At 41.2% G+C, this 24,761-nt stretch overlaps 14 protein-coding genes across 14 annotated transcripts; 7 read left to right on the top strand and 7 right to left on the bottom strand.

Annotated features, from left to right (window-relative positions):
• Positions 1-795: 795 nt before the first annotated feature.
• On the top strand, positions 796-2,097 carry YUR1 (mannosyltransferase YUR1; the record flags this gene model as incomplete). Its single annotated transcript, XM_018365990.1, has 1 exon — positions 796-2,097. The coding sequence occupies one exon, from the start codon at positions 796-798 to the stop codon at positions 2,095-2,097; it is 1,302 nt and encodes a 433-aa protein (XP_018221196.1).
• Positions 2,098-2,164: 67 nt separating this feature from the next.
• Positions 2,165-2,824, bottom strand: RPB4 (DNA-directed RNA polymerase II subunit RPB4; the record flags this gene model as incomplete). The annotated part of the gene is made up of 1 exon (XM_018365989.1): positions 2,165-2,824. The coding sequence occupies one exon, from the start codon at positions 2,822-2,824 to the stop codon at positions 2,165-2,167; it is 660 nt and encodes a 219-aa protein (XP_018221195.1).
• A 544-nt stretch (positions 2,825-3,368) lies between these two features.
• Positions 3,369-5,981, top strand: YAK1 (serine/threonine protein kinase YAK1; the record flags this gene model as incomplete). The annotated part of the gene is made up of 1 exon (XM_018365988.1): positions 3,369-5,981. One exon carries the CDS (start codon positions 3,369-3,371, stop codon positions 5,979-5,981), a length of 2,613 nt encoding a protein of 870 aa, XP_018221194.1.
• A 381-nt stretch (positions 5,982-6,362) lies between these two features.
• Positions 6,363-6,839, bottom strand: TIM17 (protein transporter TIM17; the record flags this gene model as incomplete). Its single annotated transcript, XM_018365987.1, has 1 exon — positions 6,363-6,839. The coding sequence occupies one exon, from the start codon at positions 6,837-6,839 to the stop codon at positions 6,363-6,365; it is 477 nt and encodes a 158-aa protein (XP_018221193.1).
• Positions 6,840-7,213: 374 nt separating this feature from the next.
• Positions 7,214-7,540, bottom strand: ROQ1 (Roq1p; the record flags this gene model as incomplete). Its single annotated transcript, XM_018365986.1, has 1 exon — positions 7,214-7,540. One exon carries the CDS (start codon positions 7,538-7,540, stop codon positions 7,214-7,216), a length of 327 nt encoding a protein of 108 aa, XP_018221192.1.
• A 361-nt stretch (positions 7,541-7,901) lies between these two features.
• SFH5 (Sfh5p) lies at positions 7,902-8,792 on the bottom strand (the record flags this gene model as incomplete). The annotated part of the gene is made up of 1 exon (XM_018365985.1): positions 7,902-8,792. The coding sequence occupies one exon, from the start codon at positions 8,790-8,792 to the stop codon at positions 7,902-7,904; it is 891 nt and encodes a 296-aa protein (XP_018221191.1).
• A 438-nt stretch (positions 8,793-9,230) lies between these two features.
• On the bottom strand, positions 9,231-10,640 carry IDS2 (Ids2p; the record flags this gene model as incomplete). The annotated part of the gene is made up of 1 exon (XM_018365984.1): positions 9,231-10,640. The coding sequence occupies one exon, from the start codon at positions 10,638-10,640 to the stop codon at positions 9,231-9,233; it is 1,410 nt and encodes a 469-aa protein (XP_018221190.1).
• Positions 10,641-11,371: 731 nt separating this feature from the next.
• SMT1 (Smt1p) lies at positions 11,372-12,520 on the top strand (the record flags this gene model as incomplete). Its single annotated transcript, XM_018365983.1, has 1 exon — positions 11,372-12,520. One exon carries the CDS (start codon positions 11,372-11,374, stop codon positions 12,518-12,520), a length of 1,149 nt encoding a protein of 382 aa, XP_018221189.1.
• A 286-nt stretch (positions 12,521-12,806) lies between these two features.
• Positions 12,807-13,490, bottom strand: RPA34 (DNA-directed RNA polymerase I subunit RPA34; the record flags this gene model as incomplete). Its single annotated transcript, XM_018365982.1, has 1 exon — positions 12,807-13,490. One exon carries the CDS (start codon positions 13,488-13,490, stop codon positions 12,807-12,809), a length of 684 nt encoding a protein of 227 aa, XP_018221188.1.
• Positions 13,491-14,576: 1,086 nt separating this feature from the next.
• DAS1 (SCF ubiquitin ligase complex subunit DAS1) lies at positions 14,577-16,595 on the bottom strand (the record flags this gene model as incomplete). Its single annotated transcript, XM_018365981.1, has 1 exon — positions 14,577-16,595. The coding sequence occupies one exon, from the start codon at positions 16,593-16,595 to the stop codon at positions 14,577-14,579; it is 2,019 nt and encodes a 672-aa protein (XP_018221187.1).
• Positions 16,596-17,224: 629 nt separating this feature from the next.
• Positions 17,225-17,632, top strand: SNA3 (Sna3p; the record flags this gene model as incomplete). The annotated part of the gene is made up of 1 exon (XM_018365980.1): positions 17,225-17,632. One exon carries the CDS (start codon positions 17,225-17,227, stop codon positions 17,630-17,632), a length of 408 nt encoding a protein of 135 aa, XP_018221186.1.
• Positions 17,633-17,910: 278 nt separating this feature from the next.
• Positions 17,911-19,692, top strand: INO1 (inositol-3-phosphate synthase INO1; the record flags this gene model as incomplete). Its single annotated transcript, XM_018365979.1, has 1 exon — positions 17,911-19,692. One exon carries the CDS (start codon positions 17,911-17,913, stop codon positions 19,690-19,692), a length of 1,782 nt encoding a protein of 593 aa, XP_018221185.1.
• A 345-nt stretch (positions 19,693-20,037) lies between these two features.
• VPS35 (retromer subunit VPS35) lies at positions 20,038-22,875 on the top strand (the record flags this gene model as incomplete). Its single annotated transcript, XM_018365978.1, has 1 exon — positions 20,038-22,875. One exon carries the CDS (start codon positions 20,038-20,040, stop codon positions 22,873-22,875), a length of 2,838 nt encoding a protein of 945 aa, XP_018221184.1.
• Positions 22,876-23,369: 494 nt separating this feature from the next.
• On the top strand, positions 23,370-24,728 carry FBP26 (fructose-2,6-bisphosphatase; the record flags this gene model as incomplete). Its single annotated transcript, XM_018365977.1, has 1 exon — positions 23,370-24,728. The coding sequence occupies one exon, from the start codon at positions 23,370-23,372 to the stop codon at positions 24,726-24,728; it is 1,359 nt and encodes a 452-aa protein (XP_018221183.1).
• Between the last annotated feature and the right edge of the window lie 33 nt (positions 24,729-24,761).

Genomic DNA, 24,761 nt, shown 5'->3' with positions numbered 1-24,761 from the left:
CAACAAGAAAGAGACACCATTATGAAGGAATTCAGAAGTGGTTCTTCCAGAATCTTGATCTCCACTGATTTATTGGCCAGAGGTATCGATGTCCAACAAGTTTCTTTGGTTATCAACTACGATTTGCCATCCAACAAGGAAAACTATATTCACAGAATCGGTAGAGGTGGTCGTTTCGGTAGAAAGGGTGTTGCCATCAACTTTGTTACTAATGAAGACGTTGGTGCTATGAGAGAAATCGAAAAGTTCTACTCCACTCAAATCGAAGAATTGCCATCCGACATTGCTACTTTGTTGAACTGATTTTCAAGAAAAGATATTCTATATACTAACTTATCCTCTTTTCTTGCTCCCTTATATGATATTATTTTGCCCATATTTTTTCTTTATTATCGACTGTCCTTTTATTGTCTTTTTGTTAGGGACTTGTCATAATAGATATTTAAATATATAATATGTACAATAACTAAATAATTTTCTCTGATTATTTATCCGATTTTTGGGTCGAAAATTCGCTTAAAATGAATACTTCATTAATTTCCAAACACTGCATAGACAGTTAGTATTACATGCCCGTCTTTTTTTTTGTAGAACTTTCATTTACCTTCTTATTGTTCACTTTCAAAAAATTTAACATACTTACTCATCTAGAGTGAAAAAAGAATAAAAGCGTCATCAAACCTCTCCACTTCCTGCTAACAGAAGTAAATTCACATTACACATTTACACCACACAAAATTCAATGCTTGGAAGCCTTTATTAAAAGTCAAAGAAAGTACACGATTCAACTGATAAATGGCAAATAAAGGCTTACTTTATGTCCTTGGCATTTTTTTACCACTATGGACTTTTTTGATCTGTATTTTTTTCAAACAGATATTCCTCATACATAAAAGTCAAAACATTGATAATTCATATACTTATCTATCCCAAAGGGCAAAAGAGCAATATGACTCAAGCCGAAGAAGAAACTACTTCCCGGATTTGAAACTGTCTCGTAATAGTTATGAAGACTACACTTTAGATTATAGAAGACAAGATGAATTTGGTTGCTTTTATCAGAGGGAAAATGCAACGATACTGATGTTAGTGAGAAACTCAGAATTGGAAGGGGCGTTAGATTCTATGAGATCCTTAGAAGATAGATTCAATAAGAGATACCATTACGATTGGACGTTCCTCAATGACGTTCCCTTTGACCAAGACTTCATTGAAGCCACTACAGCCATGGCAAGTGGGAAGACCCAGTACGCCTTAATCCCGCCTGAGGATTGGAACCGACCACAATGGATTAATGAAACATTATTTGAGGCTAGACTACACGAGATGGAGACAGAGGGTGTCCTATACGGTGGATCCAGGTCGTATAGAAATATGTGTCGGTTCAATTCTGGATTCTTCTTCAAGCAATCGATATTGAATAACTATGATTATTATTTTAGAGTGGAACCTAATGTCGAGTACTATTGCGATTTCCCGTATGATCCATTCAGGGTCATGAGATTGAAAGGTAAAAAATACGGGTTTGTCATTTCATTGTATGAATACGAAGAGACCATACCGACTTTATGGAACGTCGTGGAGGAATATTTGGAGACGAATGAAGGGAAAATCCTGAGTAAAGAGGACAGCGCTTATGCGTTTTTGACCGATTCAAACTTAGTCGGGAAGTATTATCCTGTTGTTGAGGCAAACTCCGATTACAATTTGTGTCATTTTTGGTCAAATTTCGAAATCGGTGACTTGAATTTTTTCAGAAGTGACGAATACAAGACCTTTTTTGAGACATTGGACTCCAAGGGTGGGTTTTATTACGAGAGATGGGGGGACGCACCGGTGCATTCCATTGGCGTGTCCCTGTTACTAAGGCCAGACGAAATCATTCATTTTGATGAGCTTGGCTATTTCCATTCACCATTCGGTACCTGTCCGGCATCTCACGCAGTAAGGCTCGACCAACGATGTAGATGTAAGAGTGATGACGTGAGCGTCATAGACATAGAGCCACACAGTTGCTTGATGAGGTGGTGGAAAAATGGGAGCGGCAAACACTTTCTAAAAGAGGTGCAAGGCAGGAATTCTGAATATGTCTTGTAAAATTGCATTGCAGCGCGGGGTGAAATTCATTATTACCTATATATATATATATACGTAAATACATTTATCAATAGAGAGTTTCTAAGTTTGATAGTTCCTTTAGCATTCTCTCCAGCTCGTCGTCGGATATCTTGTTATTTAAACTCGGAATTAATGTCTTTGCCTCGTCTGCTGTGTCACAGGCCAAAGAGCCCAGTTGCGCCACCTCAAACGGGTGTAAGCCGGTGCTTTTCAGCAGCTGTATAACAGCACCCACGGTTTCCTGGTCTCTGAACCGGGAGAAACTCGTCAAGTACTGCATAGTGTTTTTTAAATCCTTATTATTCCCACCCGTAGTCTGTTCTAGTAGAACATCGATGGACTCCAATTCCTTTTCTCTAGTTTCAGAATGCATGAAGTCATCTTCGTCAGCATCGTCTTCGTCCAAATCCTCGTCGTCTTCCTCCACAGCAGTCGTTTCGTCATTGGCGCTTTCGTGCTTCATATGCTTCCTCTTGTGTTTTTTCTGTGATCTTTTAAACGCTCTCCTACGTTCTATTAGAGCTTCTTTGATCACTAGCCTGGCCTCACTCAAATTCAAGGCAATCAGCTCTTCCTCTTCACCCTGGTGATTTATCTGTCTCAATTGGAACTCCTGGCCCAGTTGCAAAGTGGCAGCATTTTCTTCTTCCTCCACTTTCTTCAATCTTCTCCGTCTTGTTTGGAACGTCGATGTGGAAACATTCATTTTCTGTTTTCTGTTGTGCTACTCGATGAAAATGGAAGCTTGTGCACTCCCTTATCCAACCATAATTGTAGCTTCCAGCAGTACATGTAAAGCTCTTTTCTTCATCTTGGCTCTACAATGTGTTTAGTGATTGAACCTGCGAAAACTGCGAAAAAAGCAAAAACTCCAACCCTATCAATGTCGCGAATTACGAGCACAAAAGCCTAAGTCACCTTTAAAAGACCTAAATAAATAGCCAAGCTTCATATGTTGGCCCTAACGAAAACCAAAAATATACGCAGAGATTCTCAAGACCTAACTGCCCCTTCTAACAAAATTTGTTCCAGCTAGCCCCCTCTTCACATACCCCCTCCTGGGTTGAACATTGAATAATAGTTGTTAAACAGATATAAGGTATCAAGTGGTGGTAATTTTAGAGACCAGATCACTGTCCGTACGTTTTGAGAGAGAAGCGATCGGTGACAGTTTTAAGTGAAAGGCAAAACTATAGTTGTACAAGGGCCATTTTTCGCATAACCATTTTCACATGCTAGTTTGAAGAATCATGAAAACATCAAACAATAACAACTCCAGCAGCAGCAACAGCAATAAGAATACGTCTCTGAGCCCGACTTTACTCTCACACAGTGACACCAGTATGACCTCGAGTAGAGAGAGCCAGGACACTAGTCATTTGGGGGGCGGTATATGGAATCCGTCATACATGGGCCAAACATCTCAAAGGCCCACACAGCAGCAGCAGCAGCAGCAGCAGCAGCAGCAGCAGCAGCAGCAGCAACAACAGCAACAACAACAGCAACAACAGCAACAACAGCAACAACAGCAACAACAGCAACAACAGCAACAACAACAACAACAGCAACAACAGCAACAACAACAGCAACAACAGCAACAACAGCAACAACAGCAACAACAGCAACAACAGCAACAACAGCAACAACAGCAACAACAGCAACAACAGCAACAACAGCAACAACAGCAACAAAACCCTCAATTCTCATTTGTGAACCCTTGGGGCGAGGAAAAAATCACTAATTCTCAGCAGAATCTAGTCTATCCCCCAAAATACGATGATCCAAACACTAATGAGAGCTTGGATGCCTACAGACGACGCAAATCTAGTCTGGTTGTTCCTCCATCCAGGGCGCCTGCGCCAAACCCATTTGAATACGACAGCTATCCTGCTTTCACGAACTCTAACACGAGTCTGTCAGCCAACGCCAACGGCCAGTTCTCTTCTGCTTACCAGCAAGAGCAACAGCAACAAGCATATCAGCAAAGCGCTATCAATCCTTCACAGTTTGGCTCTAGATTTGTACCCTCCCTTTATGATCGTCAAGAGTTTCAAAGAAGGCAGAGTTTGGCTACGGCGAATTACTCGTCTAATTTTCCCTCTATAAATTCGAACGCTAACCAAGGAACAAACTCCATACCGGCGATGTCACCTTATAGGAGACTGAGTGCATACCCCCCAAGCACAAGCCCTCCCCTGCAGCCGCCTTTCAAGCAGTTACGGAGAGATGAAGTGCAAGGGCAGAAATTATCGATTCCACAAATGCAACCATGCAATTCTAAAAACGACCTTCAACCAGTTATAAACGCAACTCCAAAATTCAGGCGTGCGTCCCTCAATTCCAAGACAATATCCCCTTTAGTGAGTGTCACGAAAAGTTTGATTACCACGTATTCCTTATGCTCTCCAGACTTTACCTACCAAACATCCAAGAATCCCAAGAGAGTGCTTACAAAACCTAGCGAAGGCAAATGTAATAACGGGTTTGACAATGTTAATAGCGATTATATCCTTTATGTGAACGATGTTTTGGGTGTAGAGCAAAATAGGAAGTACCTTGTGCTCGATATTTTGGGGCAAGGTACGTTTGGTCAGGTGGTCAAATGCCAAAATCTGTTGACCAAGGAAATCTTGGCTGTGAAAGTGGTCAAGTCGAGAACAGAATACCTGACGCAAAGTATCACTGAGGCCAAAATTTTGGAGCTGTTGAATAAAAAAATAGACCCCGCTAACGAACACCATTTCCTAAGGATGCATGACTCCTTTGTTCATAAAAATCATTTGTGTTTGGTCTTCGAACTATTAAGTAATAACCTGTATGAATTGTTGAAACAAAACAAGTTTCACGGGTTGTCTATGCAGTTGATCAGAACATTCACCGCCCAAATTCTAGATTCGTTGTGTGTTTTGAAGGAAAGTAAACTAATCCATTGCGATTTAAAACCGGAAAATATTTTGCTCTTCGCCCCAGATAAGCCAGAATTGAAAATCATTGATTTTGGTTCATCTTGTGAAGAGACAAGAACTATTTACACCTATATACAGTCCAGGTTTTATCGTGCTCCCGAGATTATACTGGGCATCCCATATTCGACTAGTATCGATATGTGGTCTTTGGGTTGTATTGTGGCTGAATTATTTTTGGGTATACCAATTTTCCCAGGTGCATCAGAGTATAACCAGTTGACCAGAATAATAGACACGCTTGGATACCCTCCATCGTGGATGATAGATATGGGCAAAAATTCTGGGAAGTTTATGTCAAAATTAGCACCGGAAGATAGCGGCAACTCCTCCCAAAAGCATCGTATGAAAACTATAGAAGAGTTCTGCAGGGAATATAATATAGTGGAAAAGCCAAGTAAACAGTACTTTAAATGGAAAAAACTGCCGGATATTATCAGAAACTATAGATATCCTAAAAGTATTCAAAATAATCAGGAACTAATCGACGAGGAAATGCGGAATAGAGAATGTCTGATTCATTTCTTAGGCGGTGTGCTTAATTTGAATCCGTTGGAAAGATGGACACCACAACAAGCTATGCTACATCCATTTATCACAAAACAAATATTCACAGGTGAATGGTTTCCTCCAGGATCTTCTTTACCTGGCCCATCGAGAAAACACGATAATACAAAAGGACAGCTAAATGACAACAGAAACACTAAAGACTCCGACAACGATGCTAATCATAACTACGTTTACAATTTTAATGCTGGCGACGGCAGTGCTGATAGCGTTGATATCGGCTCTATTGGTAAAAGAAATGTTAATTTATCTAACAACTTCTCTATGGAAAGTCATTCCGTTCAAGAAGGCCCCTCAAGTGAATTCAATAAACTTCATATTGTGGAAGAGTAATTATCTTGTCATTTGATTTCCCTTTGCCCATTTTCTTCAAGCACGCCCCATTGCTCATACCGTACATAAACTGCCATTCAGTGCCCTTTTTGTATGTATAGTCATTACAGTTTTAATATATAACATTATAAAGTTTTTCACACGAGTTTGTCTTTTCATCATTTTCCCTTAAGAAGTAAAACATGATATCTTTTTTTTTATTTTATATATTATATACATGGTTGGGAAATAGTGGTTTTCAACAATAGGCTGAAGTAAAGTGAAATATGAAGAGAAGTTAGTGTAATGGAACATTCAAACATGAAAAAAAAAACTTAACAACGTGTGTTTTGATTAGGATTTTCCACGTCTGTGAAAACGGCTTTAATGTATCTCTATCGTCTAAGCTTGTAAAGGTTGAGAAGGAGGAGCCTCAGGCAAAGGAGGAGCCATAGGCTTGGCTTGCCAAGCAGCGTATCTCTGGAACATGAGCCCCACACCTTCAATGACACCCAGCAAACAAGCACACGTGATAGAACTGTTTCTTGTATGTCTCCAACCACCTCTTACAGCCAAGGCACCACCAGTGAAAAACCCGGCAATGATAGCGTTCCATGGATCTTCTCTTTTCCTGACGGCTTTCACAGCGCAATCAAAAGTAGAAAACAAACCACCCCACACACCGAAATTACCACCAAGCACAGGAGCACGCGCCTTCACCGCACTCACAGCCCCTGAACCACGTTCACCTAATGGCGAGTTTCTAAAACCTTTAATCCCATGCCACACGACACCACCAATGGCACCCATGGCAAAGGCACCACCGAAATCATTAAGTATGACTATGGGACATGGATCTCTGGAATGATCGGCTGACATATTGCTCTTATATAGTCTATTTTACCGAAGTGGGCCCTTCTCTTGAACTGTATTCTAGCACGGTTACTGTCTTATGATGAGAATTGGTGATTTTATTCTTTAAAATTGGCCTAAAAAGGAACGGGCGCGGGAGACCGGGTGACACACTTAGCTGTCATGATTACAATAATAAGATACTTGACTATACATCATATACTTTACATACCATACTACTATACAGGGACAAAATACCAAATAGCGTCCATATATCTTCCCCGTCCCATTTTCGGAGTCCTGTTGTGAGAATGCATGTCATTGTTACAAGTCCGCCTTGTGTGTGGGCCTCCCGGAATCGCCCCGATGCTGCTGCTGAATGATCTTGTTAAGTGCCTAGGTTACGAATAACGCCGCAAGTGGACGTTCCCGCCCAGACTGCTGCCGTGGCCGTAGCGGGCACCGCTCTCACCACCGTCATGGTTATTGTTGTTGTTATTGTTGTTGTTGTTGTTGCTACTTGTATTTTCTTGTATGCCTGCATTGGTCAACTCCACAAAGTAGTATATCACACTAGGCTGGGCGGGTTGATTAGTGGTCCCGAAATCACCCATGGGATATTCTTCTACTAATGGGTCCACCTTGGTCTGGTCCTTCCGGCTCCTGAGTATGCTGCTGTTGCTTTTCTTGTGTGTTGTGTATATGGTTGAAGTGCTTTTTCTTAACATGTTGTTGTTGTTGTTGTTGTTGTTGTTGTTGTTGTTGTTGTTGTTGTTGTTACTGCTGGCCTAGCACTCCTCAGGCTGTCCTGCCACGATGTTTATTTAAGACACAGTAAGTTGTGGTTTTTATAGGTAGATCTACCCAATCAGTATCCCTATTATCGCTTTCCTTCTAGAACATTTCCGTGGCCCCTTCTTTCTGCACGGCGTTTTCTAGGCCACGTCAGCCACGAGTAGATGAGATGATAGAGGCGATGATGATTTACTTAAGTACAAAGTGCGATTAGAGATATTAGTAGGTGATTATTAAGTTAGGTGAGATTATAGAGATATTTAAAGGGGATAGTATTACAAGACATGGCGGTTCTTACTCGACGTCTTCAATAATTTGCTTTTGCAAGATGTACAAACCGTATGCCGTTGGGTGGACGTTAGTGATGTTTTGCTTGCTTAAGTTGTTTTGCTTGTCCTTCCCGCCGTACTCCTCCTGAGGACAGTCTTTTAAGTACTGGCCTAGCTTCTTACCGTCAGTCAACACCACAAACTTTTTCCTAGTGCTCTCGTCAACGAACTTCTTGAWGAGGTCATACACCCAGCCAAACACGGTGGGAACGTTGACAAAATACTTTGCGTATAGCAGTTCCGGATAGTATTTCTGGAAAATAGCAATGACGGTCTTACTGCAGCTCTTGATGTCTGAGTCCATTCTCCACATCGAAACGCCCTTATAGTCATGGACCTGGGTCATATAAGAATTGTCCTCACTGGTGAAATCTAACAAACTCAAGCCCTTCTCCATGAGACCGATTCTGTAACGCACAAATTTATTCACGTCTTGAAACAGCTCCTTCTTCTTGACCAACTGCCCGTACAAGTTCCAAGTCACGGCTTTCTTATTAGCCTCACCATTCGCGTCGAATGTCAAAACGCCAACGCTTTGCAGCTCTGTGTTGTGAACTTCTTTGTAGGCGCAACTCAATGGATTGAACTCCTTTCTCCATTTCAAGATATCAACCAAGTTTTGCACAATGGTGTCGTATTCGAATTGGTACGCTTTACAAAGTTTATGAAGCAAACAATCGGCAATCTTTTCGTCATAGTATTTTTCAACCTCTTCTGGAGTGAGGCCCTCAGAATTCAACTTATAGCCATACAGTTCATCATAACCTTCACATTTTTCCTTGATAATAACGGGAAGCGCCTTTTTAAGCTTATCGAAAACCTGCTTCTCATTGTCACTGTTGAACTTCGTTGCCATTTTTGTTAAGATCAATCCGGCTATAGTGTGGAGGTGCGAGTCTTTTAAATAAGAAACAAAGTGTATAGCTTTGCTTTCTTGAAGGACTCATCAGTTTTAGTAAACTATGATTGTAAGTTTTTCATTTCACCCAGTTTTAGCCACGCCCGAGAATGCAAAACCGAATACATAAATAGCCTTGAAATTTAAGCACGATAACGACAAGCTAAAAACAAAAAGTAAAATATTATGACTGTGTAGTTTATAAAAAAAATAAATTACGACTATGCTATATGCACACGTTTGAGCAATACTTTCTCGTTGTTCTTGGTAACGTGCAATTAACAATTGGATTTTAGCGGATCCCGTTATGAAGTATAGTGAATTAGATGGGTAGACGAAAAAAGTCTCTAATGAATATTGATGAAGTGAAGTGCTGATAACTAGTAGTGTTTTTCCTCAATTCACTTGGTTTAGAAAGTCCCGCCATAGATTTAGCCATTCGTTCATTATAGAATTTGGCTGCAGGCCAGCACTAACATAATTCTGTCTTTCCCACGGCTTTAAGATTTTGAATTCGATTATCTTGTAATTTAACCTGTCCGTGGGAATAGTGGTCACGGGCACAGCACAGTAGCCATCATTATCCAGGTAGCCCCATTTGTCACCAAACAATGCCTTCATAATTTGTAAATCGTTCATTTGATGAAACATCGACCTTTTACTTTCACCTTCAAACTCATTCCCATAAATCGTGAAGTATTCCTTGATACACATTGCAACTGCACTATTAGGTTTCAATATAATAATCTGAGGGTCTTCGTTATCTTCTCCGTTAAGAATTGGGCCTTGCTTTACGGGTGTAAGATCTCCGCAAATATAATTTTCCTTATTCGATAATAAAACACAGGTTTCATTATCAATCTCATCAGACACCTCAGGGCTTTCCAGCAGTTCATCAATGTTTTGCAATACAACGCATGTGGGGGATAAATAGCAGATCAACTCGAATCTATCAATCAACGAAAAGAAAAGAAATAGTTTACACCACTTAAAATTTAAATCATTTTTGGTTTCGGTCTCTTGTAAGCTCCCACTAAATCCTGAACCCGATCCGAAATTCAAAAAAACGTTGATGTATTCATCTATTATTAACGTCTTGATCCCTACTTGATTCAATTGAGAGGCATTAACTTCACTAGAATGCAATACACAAAGACCGTATTGGGAATTGACTTTTTTCAATGACTGCGCCAACACAATAACGGCCTGTAATGATTCTGCAGATGAATCATGTAATATCGTCACCCAAGCTTTGCTTTCATTGGAAGAATTGTCGGGAGAACTGGCAGGTTCATTGGAGGATACACCAGAAAATGAACTCCTTGGGTTTAGTAAATGTCTGATCCATTGAACATCCTGAATGGAACTACGCCTTGTGGTTACAGGAGGAACATCCACTGATGGTTGTCTTATTGGTGTTCTACTTTCGCTTGGTTCTGGAGATCCCAGAGTCAAATCGTTAAGAATGTCGGAAACAGACTCCCTTGTCTCCTGTCCGAGAGAGTAATGATGCTTAAACAATTGGTAGTCCTGTTGTTGCTGCTCTGATTTTTCGCGAGATTGAGAGGAGCCATACAGCCTTTGCTGGTGCTGTGCAGATCCTCTTGCTAGAGATAGTGGGTTCAAGGCATTTCCTTCCACCATCATGACTGGTTCAGGGGAGTATCTATCCGTGGGAGTTCCTATGGGAGAGTTATTAACATTGAGCAACAGCGGATTGTCTTGCGGTTCAGACCATGATTTCCTAACAGCAGCAGCAAGGTCGCCGGTGATATCTTCTGATATACGCTCCTGCTGATTATCCATTTCTTATTCGTCAATTGGCTTTTTCTTTCTTGGCGTTTTATTTACAGCTGGGAAATGTTTAATGAAACGTTTCAAACTCAGATTGATTTTCTTCGGTAATGTGCGTATGTTTCCGGTTGAGATGTGGCCCACGAACTTCTTACATTCTTCTTCCTTTGCAACCTGATCCCGACTACACAAATCTTTGCTTCAATCATACTTGTGTTCTGCAGCGCATGGGGAAATTTCCGAGGCCACCATGGGGATAACAAAGAGCAAAAGCATGAGCAAATTATAAAAAAGTGAGAACAAAAGTAGCCTATTTCAAGATGGTTAGAACATGCCTGACTATACCAATGGAACTGGGGACGAGGATATCTTTTGTAAGTTTTCGCCCTTCGGAGAAATGTTGCTCGATGATTCTTGCTGCGTTGTATGCTTGACATCGGATGGCCTTAACATACCGTCATCAAGACATATATCGTAATCTTCTTGGACGTTTAAGTAGAGCCCGCAATTGTTTTTAACCTCTTTTATTTTAATAGGCATATCAATGGCCTAATATTTGATTGATACAAAATAATGTGACATCGATTTTCAATTTGTGCGAAAAGAAAATAGTAAAACTGTAAAGCGTTTCATACTTACGTTTGCTAGCCTTGTACAACCACACAGGCAGATAATCCTGTTTAACTACAAGGAACAGTGCATGCATTATTTTATTCGTTACTAACCGCAAGATTACTTTGGCTATGAGAAGGACTTTTTCTCTGTTAGCAACACGGCTTTTAAAGTCTAAAGATGATGAGCTAAAATCGACTCTAAAGTTTCTAACCAAAGGGTCTATGAAGTCGTTAGGATCTCTGTTTAATTCTCCTGACTCTAAAGAACAAAGGCACATGTTGAAAAATACAGGTGATAATCAAAAGAGCCCTGAAAATCATCACGTCGATAACATTTTAAGGATATTGAATTCAAACTTGCCTGAAGTGGAATCCAAGAAACAAAAGGTGGCCATTCATTATGACGTACTTTTCTCGCATTTAAGATCAATAGTCACACAGGCAGTGGAAAGCAAGGACATTGCATCGAGGCAATTGCGAATGGCATCATCCGAGGATTTATATGATAAATTGTTGTTACTACAGTATATGGGTAAATTAACTAATGTACGCCAAATATCGGAAATCCTACTATCTAAAAACTTCCGTAAGTTTGGCGAAGTTTGGGAGCACAGGGCGTTGTTCGATAATGGTCAGAAACTAGTCCTATCCATCTTACTATACTACAGGTCGCGTAATGCGCAAATAAGAAAAGAATACGAGGCTCGCTGGTTGTCAGACTACAACGATTTACAGTTTCCCTTGCGACGCCTTTTATGGAGATGCTTAACTTTTAATGTAGTTGATGAGAATATTCAACAAACAGTATCACATTATATTAAGCGTTTAGGGGAAAATTGGAAAAATACAGATTTAGTCTTGATTTATCAATCTCTGTATGAAAAATCTTATTTGTTACCTGAACCAACATCCATGGAAGACAGTAATAATGAAACGATCACCTTCACCAAAAATCAAACATTACTTGTTTGTGCACTGAGAACGATTTCGAAACATTTTGAGGGGGATGCAAAAACGGTCAAAAGATGGCTAACCGATATAGTCAAGTTGAGTATACAAAGCAAAATAATGCTGGAATCATCATCACCATCTTCCACATCAATAATGGATCAATACCGTTTTATCAGATCCTTAGACATTTTCATACAAAGCATACACCGGACTTGCCAAAATAAGTCTACCTTTGAAGATTTAAAAAACGATCTCGAGAATATATCAAAGCTAGTCAACGACGAAGAACACGAATTAAAGACACATTTACCACTAAACCTTGTATAAGAAGGAGTACGTAAACAACAATAATAACATTCGTAATATGACATACTCTACACCAAGGTAGAGGAGGTCCTTCATTTTTATCTCCTTTTGGTTATGCCCAAAAAAATATATAATTTCCAATGACACATATAAATCTAAGTAAGTATGCAAAACTAAATAATAATATTGCCCACACTGATCATCCGCCAGTTTCCGCTAACAAAAACATGCCTTTCGTCCTATACAATTGCGAAAAGAGAACACACACGTTTTATCGTATATTACACACAAGCATGCGCGTACGCATTTAATCTCTATGCTTCTTTTTTTTATCCTTCTTCTCCTTCTTCTTCTTCTTCTTATCTTTAGAATCTCCCTCTTCATTGTGTTGATGTGAACGTTTCTTTGATTCCTTCTTATGTTCTTTCGTTACTACATTCTCAGTGACGCCGAAGTCTTTGGCATCATAACCTGTGGCGAAGTGTTCCAGCTTCAAGCCTTCCACTTTTGGAACGTCTTTACGAGGAACTCTCACTTTCTTGTAATCAATAGCTGGGACCTTGGAATTTTCGCTGATAGAGAATAATTTGTCGAATTGTAATGGTGTGCTATCCTTGCCTGTGGCGGCAATCTTTAGGGTTTCTTTATCCTCTGAAGGAACCAACAAGCTCATACTACTTTGGTTGCCCTGTGTCAATAAGGTCTCAATGTTCGCATTTTCCGTGATTTTATATTCGTGGTTGTCAACGGTCATAGTTGTGGAGGATTCAAAATCTATTGGTAAAGACTTTAATTTGGAGATGTCTACATTTGACGGAAACTTGATCAGCCAGATCTGTTGCTGTTTAGGCTTCTTGTTGTTACCGCTGTCGAGGGGAAAACTTTTCAAATGTTTACATTTCTTGAACCCATTTGGTATGCTGAACTCGTTTGATATCACTTCGTCTTCTGAATCTGAGTCCGATACGTAGTCTTTCGAAAGCTTTGACATTTTATATTTGGTTAATCTTGTTTCACGTCACGCACTTTCTCAACCACCAGTTATGCCAGCAACGACTACCCTATATCTTGAACTACTCACTGCTCATCGATAAAATTTTTCATTCTTTAACTTCATCCTAGTGAGAAGAAAAAAAGTTTCACAACACCCAACGACCGGAGCCTGCCCTAAGAAAAAAACTTCTTCGCTTCAAAACGAAAATTTTTTCATCTTTTAGAGGTTCATGGGTAGAACTAAAAGGTATAAATACTGGCCCTGGATGAGTATGTTTGTTAGAATTATATAGTTTGATTTAGAGTTATAAATTAAGAAAATATCCAACAGTGTCTAAGACTAGCAAGCATGGGCATCCTCCTCATATTGTCCAGCTGCAAGCACACTATCTCCTTCCCATTTGATACATTCAAGTCTGAATAATCTCAAGAGAAATTTCCATACTTTTAACAAGAAAGGAAGGATAAATTAATTGGCCCTGATGATAACGGTGTCTCTTCTTTCCTCGTCCGATTCGACCATGACGACATGGGATTTTATCTCGTTCTCTTAACATGAGTGGTTTTGAGAAGATAAATGTTACTTCGGTGATGTTTTTCTTTCTTTAAGCCATTTGTGTTTGCAAACGGGAACTTTTCTTGCCAGTGTTATACAACACATGCAGATCTGAGCCATTTTTTTCTTCTCATGAGATTTATCAATTGTGGATTCCAAAGGAGATACAACATTTATAGTGTATATACGATTTATGATCACGGTGATGAAAGACTGGTTCCTTAACATTCGCAGTTTCCACGGTAGGAGTACGCTTACGAACCCATCGTTAGTACTCTCGGTGACCGCTCTATTTTAGAGACCTTCCTAGGATGTCTGAGTGATCATATACTGTAATATCTTATTAGCCTTGTGTTTATCTTGTTATAGCTGTTGACGTAAAACAGAATATGCCCGTGTATCGTTCTTGGATATACACGTTAGCGTCCTCGGTTATGATCAGGGCAGCAAACGATAGTCTACGTTCCAATGTGCTATAGAAAAATGCGTTGAGTATATATTTTAATCTATATATTTATGGAGGACTGGTTACATGACAGTGGCTATTCTTGCAATGGTATCGGAATTATTATTATTATTATTATTGTTGCCATCGTTTTCCAAATTCTTGTTGGATTCCTTAGACCATCCATGTAAATTACTCTTATAATCATAGTGATAAAAGACGGGCTCAAAAATACGTTCGTTATCCTCCTCCATGACTATTGTCGGGATATCATTCAACATGAGGAATCTTAATTGAGGAAAGCTCTTCAAAAAAGTGATATATATCGATTTGAAATGATGAATTAGGGCGTGGTAGCACATAATGATATCTCTTTTGGTCAAGGAATCGTGTGGGAGTTCTAAGTCATCGGAAATGGTGGTAGCAGTGTCATCACTATCCTGAGGCAGATCCATATTAATGTCATCTTCATCATAATCGTCATCGATGACTACCATTTCAGGCTCGCTCATGCGGGCAGTGGTAGCGGAAGTCACCGTAGAGTGGTGGTATGGATTATTAACAATCTTAGGTACTAGCTGCGATTTGGAGTTTCTGTATTTCAAAAGATTCAAGTTCATCTTGTTGACAAAATTGGCCAAGTTCATTGGTTGGGTTCTCACGCTCGGGTAAGCATCACAAGCCTTTGAGTACGGTAATAAAGACAAATATTTCATCATTTTGAAAATATCCTTTGCTGCAATATCGTGGATATCGTGAATATAGTAGTCCTCCGGGAACATGAACACTTTGCCCTTGAGAATGTCACTGAACACTATTTGACAGTTTGTGCAATTGCATTGCTGGTTCAATTGGAACTTGTTTTCTTGGATATTGACGATTTGAGGAATAAGTCCGTCGTACCGCAAATCTATGAATTGCAATTTGGAGCAGGCCAGAAGGATAGACAAGAAGATGTGAGGACTCGTAGGCTCGGCTATAAAATCCACTAAGAAATCCATTTTGAGTCTTTTCAAATTGGTCAACGAGCTGAAAAGATCTACGAGAATGTGAACGTCCTGCTTGATGGAAATCAAAGACAGGTCTTCCAACTGTTCAAATTCTTTGAAATCCTTGAGCATTTCGGTCTCCCGCTTCAAAAGAGTGTCATTCCATGAGATGATGGTGAGGATCTTCAAAGTTCTCTTGTCAAACACTTCAGATAGTTTAGTCAAGGGATTACCGGGTCGTACCTTGCTAACGAAGTAGTCATTGTTGTAAAACTCCCTCCTCCAGTGCAACTTCAAGTCGACGATTTGCAACTTGATGTCTAGTGGGTAAAGGTAGTTGAACAGTTTTAAGGGGTCGATGAAAAGAGTCATGTGAGACAGGCGGGATGAGATTCGTTGGGACAGATATTTGGTGAGGTTCGGGATGTAATTGTCGGGCACGGACATTTCCGGCAATGAGTTTGGCGGAGCCATGTCGAAACTCGAGACGTTAAACTTGGAGAAGTGGCCATTGGAGATGATGTCGTTACAACTCGGGTCGGTGACATTTTCCAGTCTTTGCAAAGACTTGCCCTCGTTGCAGAGGATGTTCAGAATGGATCTTTGGAGCACAGAGTCCAAATCCCAGTTGATTCTTATCCACTGGACGGTCTGTGTGATGCGAATATTATTTTGCAGGGTTTTTATAAGCTTCTCCAGTTTGTAGTTAGCGATGTTACGGGACTCTTCCTCCTTCAACGAAGACGGCAAGTTCAACAGGGTCCAGTTGATGGCCAGGTGCATGAAGTCACTCTTCACCACGTTGGAGTCGTTCAAGTAGATTCTTCTATAGAGCAGTTTGGTAGCAATCTTGTTAAACCTTTTGTTTATGAGGCAGAGCTGCAAACGGTCTGGTTGCGGCAAATGCGAGAACACCTCGTGCATGAGCTCATCGGGGAGTTTGGTTAGTGGGAATATGTAGTTCTTATCTTTGGCTGCTGCTGCTGCAGCAGCTGCGGCGGCGGCCTCCACACTGCCAGCAATGCTTCGCAGTGTCGATGCATCTGCGCTATTTTTATTGTTTCTGTTGGTGAAAGCAGCCTTTTTCTTCTGGAAATAGTCTTGAAACGGCATGCTGTCGTGGTGAGCTGGATCGGAAACACTGTTTATTTGACCTGGGTACCCTGGAGCAATACGGCAGTCATATACACATCGGAATCTACAAGAGACTATAACCTATATATATTCCTCTTTGTGGGATGGTACAGCAGGGTAATACCGGCTTTTATAGAGAAAGAAAGATGGTTAATTATGGCGAGCAGGTGCATTTCATTAGATACCAAGAACAAAGAAAAGGAGAAGGGGAAAAGGGGTGTAGCGCAGCGAAGAAGGCGTTGAGTACGACGTTGCTCTACACATATCGGCGCAACGATGCACCGGCGCGCGCCCTCGCCCGTATACACACGCGTATGTGTACACACGCACACACACGTACATGTATATATGACTATGGTTGTATCTTGACCACTTGCATGCGGGCGTTACGTATATAAGCGGATGGTGCGCTACAATCAGTAAATTTTCCGAGCCACGTGATGGAGGCTCGGTGTTTTTGGCAGGGGAAGAAAGTCCCGCTTCTTGACGGTATATAAATGAAGTAGAACGCAGCGCACAGAGCAGCGGGAACGAAGAAAAGACTCACCAACACGAACACGAACACGAACACGAACACAAACACATTACAAACAAAAAACACAAATAAGATGGATAGAGACCACCGCGACGGAGACCGAATGAGATATTCCATCAACAAGGACGATTTGTTGCTGATGGTGCTGGCCGTGTTCATCCCACCGCTGGCCGTATGGAGGAGGAAGGGTGTATTCGATAGGGACACGTTACTGAACCTGTTGCTGTTTCTGCTGCTGTTCTTCCCAGCCATCATCCACGCCTGCTACGTGGTGTATGAGACCAGTGACGAGCGCACCTCCGAGCGGTCACGTGGCCGCGATCTAGAGGCGCACCCTCAGGAGGAACTCCCCGAAGAAGCTCAAGCCCAGGCTCAAGGCCAGATTCAGCCCCCAGCCTACGACTATGGCGACGACGACGAGGCCCGCGCCGACGTGCCCCTAATGGATAACAAACAACAGCTGCCATCCACCCGTGCCTAGTGATCCGGGCCGAGCTATCTAACACCGTACCTTTTACATAACACATAGACATAAGCGTTTTCTTTTCTTTTCTCTTTTGTTTCGTTCCCTCATCTCACTCTTTTTCGGTGGCGCGTGTTCCGGTCTTCCGGGGTTAAGTGCCAGGCGCGAGACGCGAATGCGAGATGCCAGGGGCGGAGGCTGGATGTGGGGTTTCGGCGGCTAAATTCGGCATGTGAAAAGTGTTTTCTCTCTCTCTCTCTCTCTCTCTCTCAGAAAAGGGAAGTTATACATTTCACATGGACGGTGGAAATGTGCGCCTCTGTCTCGGCGGCAAGGTTGGTTTTAAAGCATATATAAACTGGGGTATTTGCCACCTGCTTTGTAGTTCTGTTTGTTCTTCGTTTCCTCTGTTCTTCTTCTTGTTGTGTCTTTTTCCTTTTTTTTTTTTTTTTTGGTTCTGGTATAAAAAAGTAGCAATGACGGAAGATACTACTGCCCCAACTGCTTCTGTGAGAGTGACCAGCAACAAGTGCACGTACACGGACAACGAGCTGCTTACCAAGTACAGTTATGAAAACGCTGTGGTGTCCAAGACGTCCGATGGCCGCTACGATGTCACGCCCACCGTCCAGGACTACGTGTTCAAACTGGATTTGAAAAAGCCGGCAAAACTGGGGATCATGCTTGTCGGGCTGGGCGGCAACAACGGCTCCACGTTCACGGCGGCGATCTTGGCAAACAAGCACAACATCGAGTTCCAAACGAAAGAGGGGCTCAAGAAGCCGAATTACTTCGGCTCCATGACCCAGTCGTCCACTTTGAAGCTGGGAATCGATGCGCAGGGCAATGACGTGTACGCTCCCTTCAACTCTCTCTTGCCCATGGCCAATCCGAACGATTTTGTCGTCACCGGCTGGGACATCAACAATGCAAACCTGTTCGAGGCCATGCAAAGAGCACAGGTTCTTGAGTACGACTTGCAACAGCGGTTGAAAACCAAGATGTCTCCCTTGAAGCCGCTGCCCTCCATCTACTACCCTGATTTTATTGCCGCTAATCAAGACGAAAGAGCCAATAACTGCATCAACTTGGACGAGAAAGGTCACGTGTCCACAAAGGACAAATGGGCCCATCTGCAACGGATTAGGCACGATATAAAGAGTTTCAAAGAGAAGAACTCCCTGGACAAGGTGATTGTTCTCTGGACGGCGAATACCGAGCGGTACGTGGAGGTCTCCGCCGGCGTCAATGACACCATCGAAAATCTTTTGCAATCCATCAAGAATGACCACGAGGAGATTGCGCCTTCCACGATCTTTGCCGCTGCATCCATCTTGGAAGGAGTTCCGTATATCAACGGTTCACCACAGAACACGTTTGTCCCGGGACTTGTCCAACTGGCTGAGCGTGAAGGGACTTTTATCGCCGGAGACGACTTCAAGTCGGGCCAAACCAAAATGAAGTCTGTCTTAGCCCAATTCTTGGTGGACGCCGGTATCAAGCCCGTCTCCATTGCCTCTTATAACCATCTAGGTAACAACGACGGCTTCAACCTATCCGCACCGAAACAATTCAGGTCTAAGGAGATCTCCAAGAGTTCGGTCATTGACGACATTATTGCATCCAATGACATCTTGTACAATGATAAGTTGGGCAGCAAAGTTGACCACTGCATCGTGATTAAATACATGAAGCCCGTGGGTGATTCCAAAGTCGCCATGGATGAATACTACAGTGAATTAATGCTGGGTGGCCATAGCAGAATCTCCATCCACAACGTTTGCGAGGACTCGTTATTGGCTACGCCCTTGATCATCGACCTGCTAGTGATGACGGAATTCTGTTCAAGAGTGTCTTACAGGAAAGCGGACTCATCCCAAGACAACGACGGCAAGTTCGAGAGCTTTTATCCGGTTTTGACCTTCTTGAGCTACTGGCTAAAGGCGCCATTGACAAGGCCAGGCTTCCATCCGGTGAACGGCTTGAATAAGCAAAGAACCGCATTGGAAAACTTTATGAGATTGCTAATTGGATTGCCTTCTCTGAACGAATTGAGGTTTGAAGAGAGGCTTTCGTGATTCTCTCTAAACATGACATTTATCACTATACTACTACTACTACTACCTCTTTTATCAACACATATACTCTATATTCTACATACTTCAACTGTTAATAAACCAACTATCAACACTTTTTCTCTCCATTCCCAATTCCGCCTGGTTGTCGCAAAGGGGCGTTTTCAATTTTTTTTTTTTTCAATTGAGATAGAGTGGAAAACGAACAATATTTATTCAAGGGCCATGCCACCGCAGTAGATACAAGAGAAAAGAGGCAAGTAGCGTATGTACGGCCATTCAACAAGGCCCACTGGAGATAATATATAACACACGAGGGAAGAAAGGAAAGAAGAAACAGCAAACACAATGGCATATGCAGACACACCAGAAAACGCGATCTCTGTTATCAAGCAGCGAACGGCACTGATGAATCGGTGTCTTTCTCAACACAAACTTATGGAATCACTGCAGCACACTTCAATAATGCTGACAGAATTGAGAAACCCGAACTTGTCGCCCAAAAAATACTACGAATTGTACGTTGTAGTTTTCGACTCATTAACCAATCTGTCCACCTATCTCATAGAAAACCATCCCCAAAATCACCATTTAGCTGATCTTTATGAACTGGTCCAGTATACCGGTAACGTGGTGCCCAGGCTTTACTTGATGATCACCGTCGGGACAAGCTACCTGGCATTCAACGATGCCCCGAAGATGGAGATTTTAAAGGACATGATCGAGATGTGTCGTGGTGTACAAAACCCAACTAGAGGCCTTTTCTTGCGCTATTATTTGTCTCAAAGAACCAAAGAGCTTCTGCCTGAGGACGACTCCTTGTTCAACTCTCAGTTCATCATGAACAATTTCATTGAGATGAACAAACTGTGGGTAAGACTACAGCACCAGGGCCCATTGCGCGAGAGAGAATCAAGAACTCGCGAGAGGAAAGAACTGCAGATTTTGGTCGGGTCCCAACTGGTTCGCCTGTCCCAAATCATTGATGACAATTTCCAAATGTACAGGCAGGACATCCTGCCCACCATCTTGGAACAAGTCATTCAATGTAGGGATTTGGTATCCCAGGAGTATCTCTTGGACGTCATCTGCCAGGTGTTCACGGACGAGTTCCATTTGAAAACTTTGGACACTTTGCTGCAGACCACTTTACATTTAAACCCTGATGTCTCGATAAACAAAATCGTGCTCACTTTAGTCGATAGGTTGAACGATTACATCACAAGACAACAGGAGGAAGAGCCAAACGCCACCACCGCAAATGCGTACCTGGATATGGACGTGTTCGGTACCTTCTGGGATTACTTGACCTTGTTGAATCATGAAAGACCCGATCTTTCGTTACAGCAGTTTATTCCCCTAATCGAAAGTATAATCGTTTTAAGCTTAAAATGGTATCCTGACAATTTCGAAAATTTAAACAAACTATTCGAACTGGTTTTGCAAAAGACTAAAGATTATGGCCAAAAAAATATCTCGCTGGAATCAGAGCATTTATTCTTGAATCTATTATCTTTTCAAAATAACAAACTCCAGATGTCCTCCTCGTCCACAGCGTCTTCTAACCAATCCATCATTTCCAAGAAACATTTTATTTTTCAATTGATCTCTAAATGTCAGGCATATAAGAGTATTCTGGCCTTGCAAAACATCACTTTACAAAAGAAAGTCGTCAATAAGATTCTAGACATATTGATGGATGCTGACACTGACGAATTAACGGATAACGAACCTGAATCAAAGTTGCATTCCTCTTCACGGGACAAATCTCATCTAGTCATTGAAGATAAATTACAAGTGCAACGCTTACTGTCGATCTGCGAACCTTTAATAATCTCAAGAAGTGGACCTCCTACAAACGCTACCTCCTCTGAGACAAACATCGATGAAGTATTTTTCAATAGACACGACGAAGAAGAATCGTGGACCTTGGATCCAATACAAGAAAAATTGGCACACTTGATCCATTGGATAATGAACACCACTTCACGGAAACAAACAGAGGAAAGCAAAATTCAATTCAGCTTAGAAGCACAATTGGAAATATTACTACTTATCAAGTCCTCATTTATTAAGGGCGGCATCAATGTTAAATACACCTTCCCGGCAATAATTACGAACTTTTGGAAATTGATCAGAAAATGCCACATGATACTTCAGTATCTCCTGAAGAAAAGGGCCGACAACAAGACATTGTCATCTCATTATTCCAATCTTTTGAAACAGATGTTCAAATTTGTTTCGCGGTGTATCAATGACATTTTCAATTCATGCAACAACTCGTGCACAGATCTGATTCTGAAATTAAATTTGCAATGTGCTACATTGGCTGACCAATTGCAACTAGGCGAAATTTCATACGACTTTTTCTCGCAAGCCTTTACAATATTTGAAGAATCTTTAAGTGATTCAAAGACCCAGTTACAAGCTTTGATCTATATCGCTCAATCTTTACAGAAGACAAGATCTCTTTACAAGGAGACTTATTACGATTCACTGATTGTCAGATGTACACTACACGGGTCCAAATTATTGAAGAAGCAAGATCAATGTCGCGCTGTTTATTTATGTTCACACCTTTGGTGGGCAACGGAAATTTCAAATATTGGCGAAGAAGAAGGTATCACTGACAATTTTTTCAGGGACGGTAAAAGAGTATTGGAATGTCTACAAAGATCTCTTCGCGTGGCAGATTCCATAATGGATAATGAACAAAGCTGTGAATTAATGATCGAAATCTTAAACAGATGTCTTTATTATTTCATTCATGGCGACGAGGCTGAAACTCATATATCTATGAAATACATCAATGGCTTGATCGAACTGATTAAAACAAACCTAAAATCGCTCAAACTTGAAGACAACAGTACTTCTATGATGACAAACTCAATGAACGACCTGCACATCACCGGAGATAGTAATATCAAGTCCAACGTCAATCCGGAAGACGGATCTGGAATCGCCGATAAGGACACTAACGTTGCCGTTGGGTCAGATGGCACATATATCCAACTGAACACATTGAACGGATCTTCTACAATAATACACGGAATAGTAGCAACCGCTTCAGGTAGCAAGTTGTTGCACCAACTAAAGTATATTCCGATTTACCATTTCCAACGTACTTGCGAATATATCGAGGGCCAAAGGGAAGTTGATGATCGATTCAAAGTCATATATGTATAGTTAATTACGTAATTGCTCCTACATACACGCCTACATAAAAAGTGAAAGAAGCCAAATCGAAACAACGAAAATTGGTTATGGGATCAAATACCAAATTAAATTGAACAGATCTTGCTCATATTATAATACTTTCTATTAAGATGATAAGGATTGGTTAATATGGAAACGTTCTTGATCTGGTAAATCTCGGTCCTTTATTTTTTTTTTTTTGGATTTTCTGTGTAAAAATCGTAGCCCGTTAATATGCCGATGCAAATCTATTCCTATCCCTAGAATGCACTTCCCTATAAAGGGCCATATTTTGAGACCGTTGGTTTGTAAACTTTAATAGGTGCTCTATTTAGTGTATTAGTACAACGCCAACTTATCGTTTTCGTTTCCATTTAATTTTCAGATTCTCTAACCACGTTTGGTAAAAAAAGGGAAAGGGGGCTCAAAAACTTAAGGACGCCTATATTATACAATATCACAAATCCACACTAAGAACAAGAAATATGGGTTACAGTACTCTTTCTAATGATAACGATATCAAGGTATGCGTGATAATGGTTGGTTTACCCGCGAGGGGGAAGTCTTTCATCTCCCAAAAAATCATTAGATACTTGTCTTGGTTATCCATAAAGGCCAAGTGTTTTAATGTGGGTAACTATAGAAGAGACGTAAGTGGGAATGTTCCTATAGATGCTGAGTTTTTTAATTTTGATAATGCCAATGGTTTTAAACTCAGAGAATTGGCCGCCCAAAATGCTATGAAAGATATTTTGGATTGGTTTGAAAAAGAAAACGGTTCTGTAGCGGTATTTGATGCTACTAATAGTACACGCGAAAGAAGAAATTGGCTTAAAGACGTGTGTGAAAAAAATGCGATCCAACCAATGTTTTTGGAGAGCTGGTGCAATGATTATGAATCTATTGTAAGTAATGCCAAGGATATCGGCAGCACTTCACCAGACTATGAGGATTTTGAACCTTGCGTAGCGGAAGCTGATTTCTTAAACCGGATTGCACAATACGAAAGATTTTATGAGCCATTAGACGCGCAGACAGACAGAGACATGACGTTTGTCAAACTGGTCAATATTGTCGAGGAAGTAATAATAAATAAGATCAGAACTTATTTGGAAAGTAGGATTGTATTCTATGTTATGAATATTCGTCCTAAACCAAAATGTATCTGGTTATCCAGACATGGTGAATCCATTTATAACGTAGAGAAAAAGATTGGTGGGGACTCATCATTATCTGAAAGGGGCTTTCAATATGCCAAAAAGTTAAGGCATTTGGTGAAGGAGAGTGCAGGGGATGTGAAGTTGACAGCATGGACGTCTACTCTGAAGAGAACACAGCAAACGGCCAAGTACCTCCCTTACAAGAAATTGCAATGGAAAGCTTTGGACGAACTAGATGCTGGTGTCTGTGATGGTATGACTTACGAAGAGATTGAGAAAAAATATCCTGAAGACTTCAAAGCTCGTGACAATGACAAGTACGAGTATAGGTACCGAGGCGGAGAATCATACAGAGATGTTGTGATTCGTTTAGAGCCCGTCATTATGGAACTTGAACGTCAAGAGAATGTGCTAATTATAACCCATCAAGCTGTGCTTCGGTGCATATATGCATACTTTATGAACGTCCCACAAGAGGAATCTCCTTGGATGTCAATCCCACTACATACTTTGATCAAATTGGAGCCTAGGGCTTATGGTACAAAGGTCACCAAAATCAATGCAAACATTCCTGCAGTAAGTACGTATAAAGAGAAGGGTACAAGTCAAGTGGGTGAACTTTCTCAAAGCTCAACTAAACTTCACCAGCTGCTTAACGATTCTCCGCTCGAAGACAAATTTTAAAGGCTTTTCCATGTTTTCTATGCATCATGTGTT

This window comes from Saccharomyces eubayanus, chromosome X (assembly GCF_001298625.1).
Source record: "Saccharomyces eubayanus strain FM1318 chromosome X, whole genome shotgun sequence".
In the NCBI taxonomy this organism is placed as follows: Eukaryota; Fungi; Ascomycota; class Saccharomycetes; order Saccharomycetales; family Saccharomycetaceae; genus Saccharomyces; species Saccharomyces eubayanus.
Note: the sequence above shows the minus strand (reverse complement) of the source record. Positions and strands in the feature narration are given on the sequence as shown.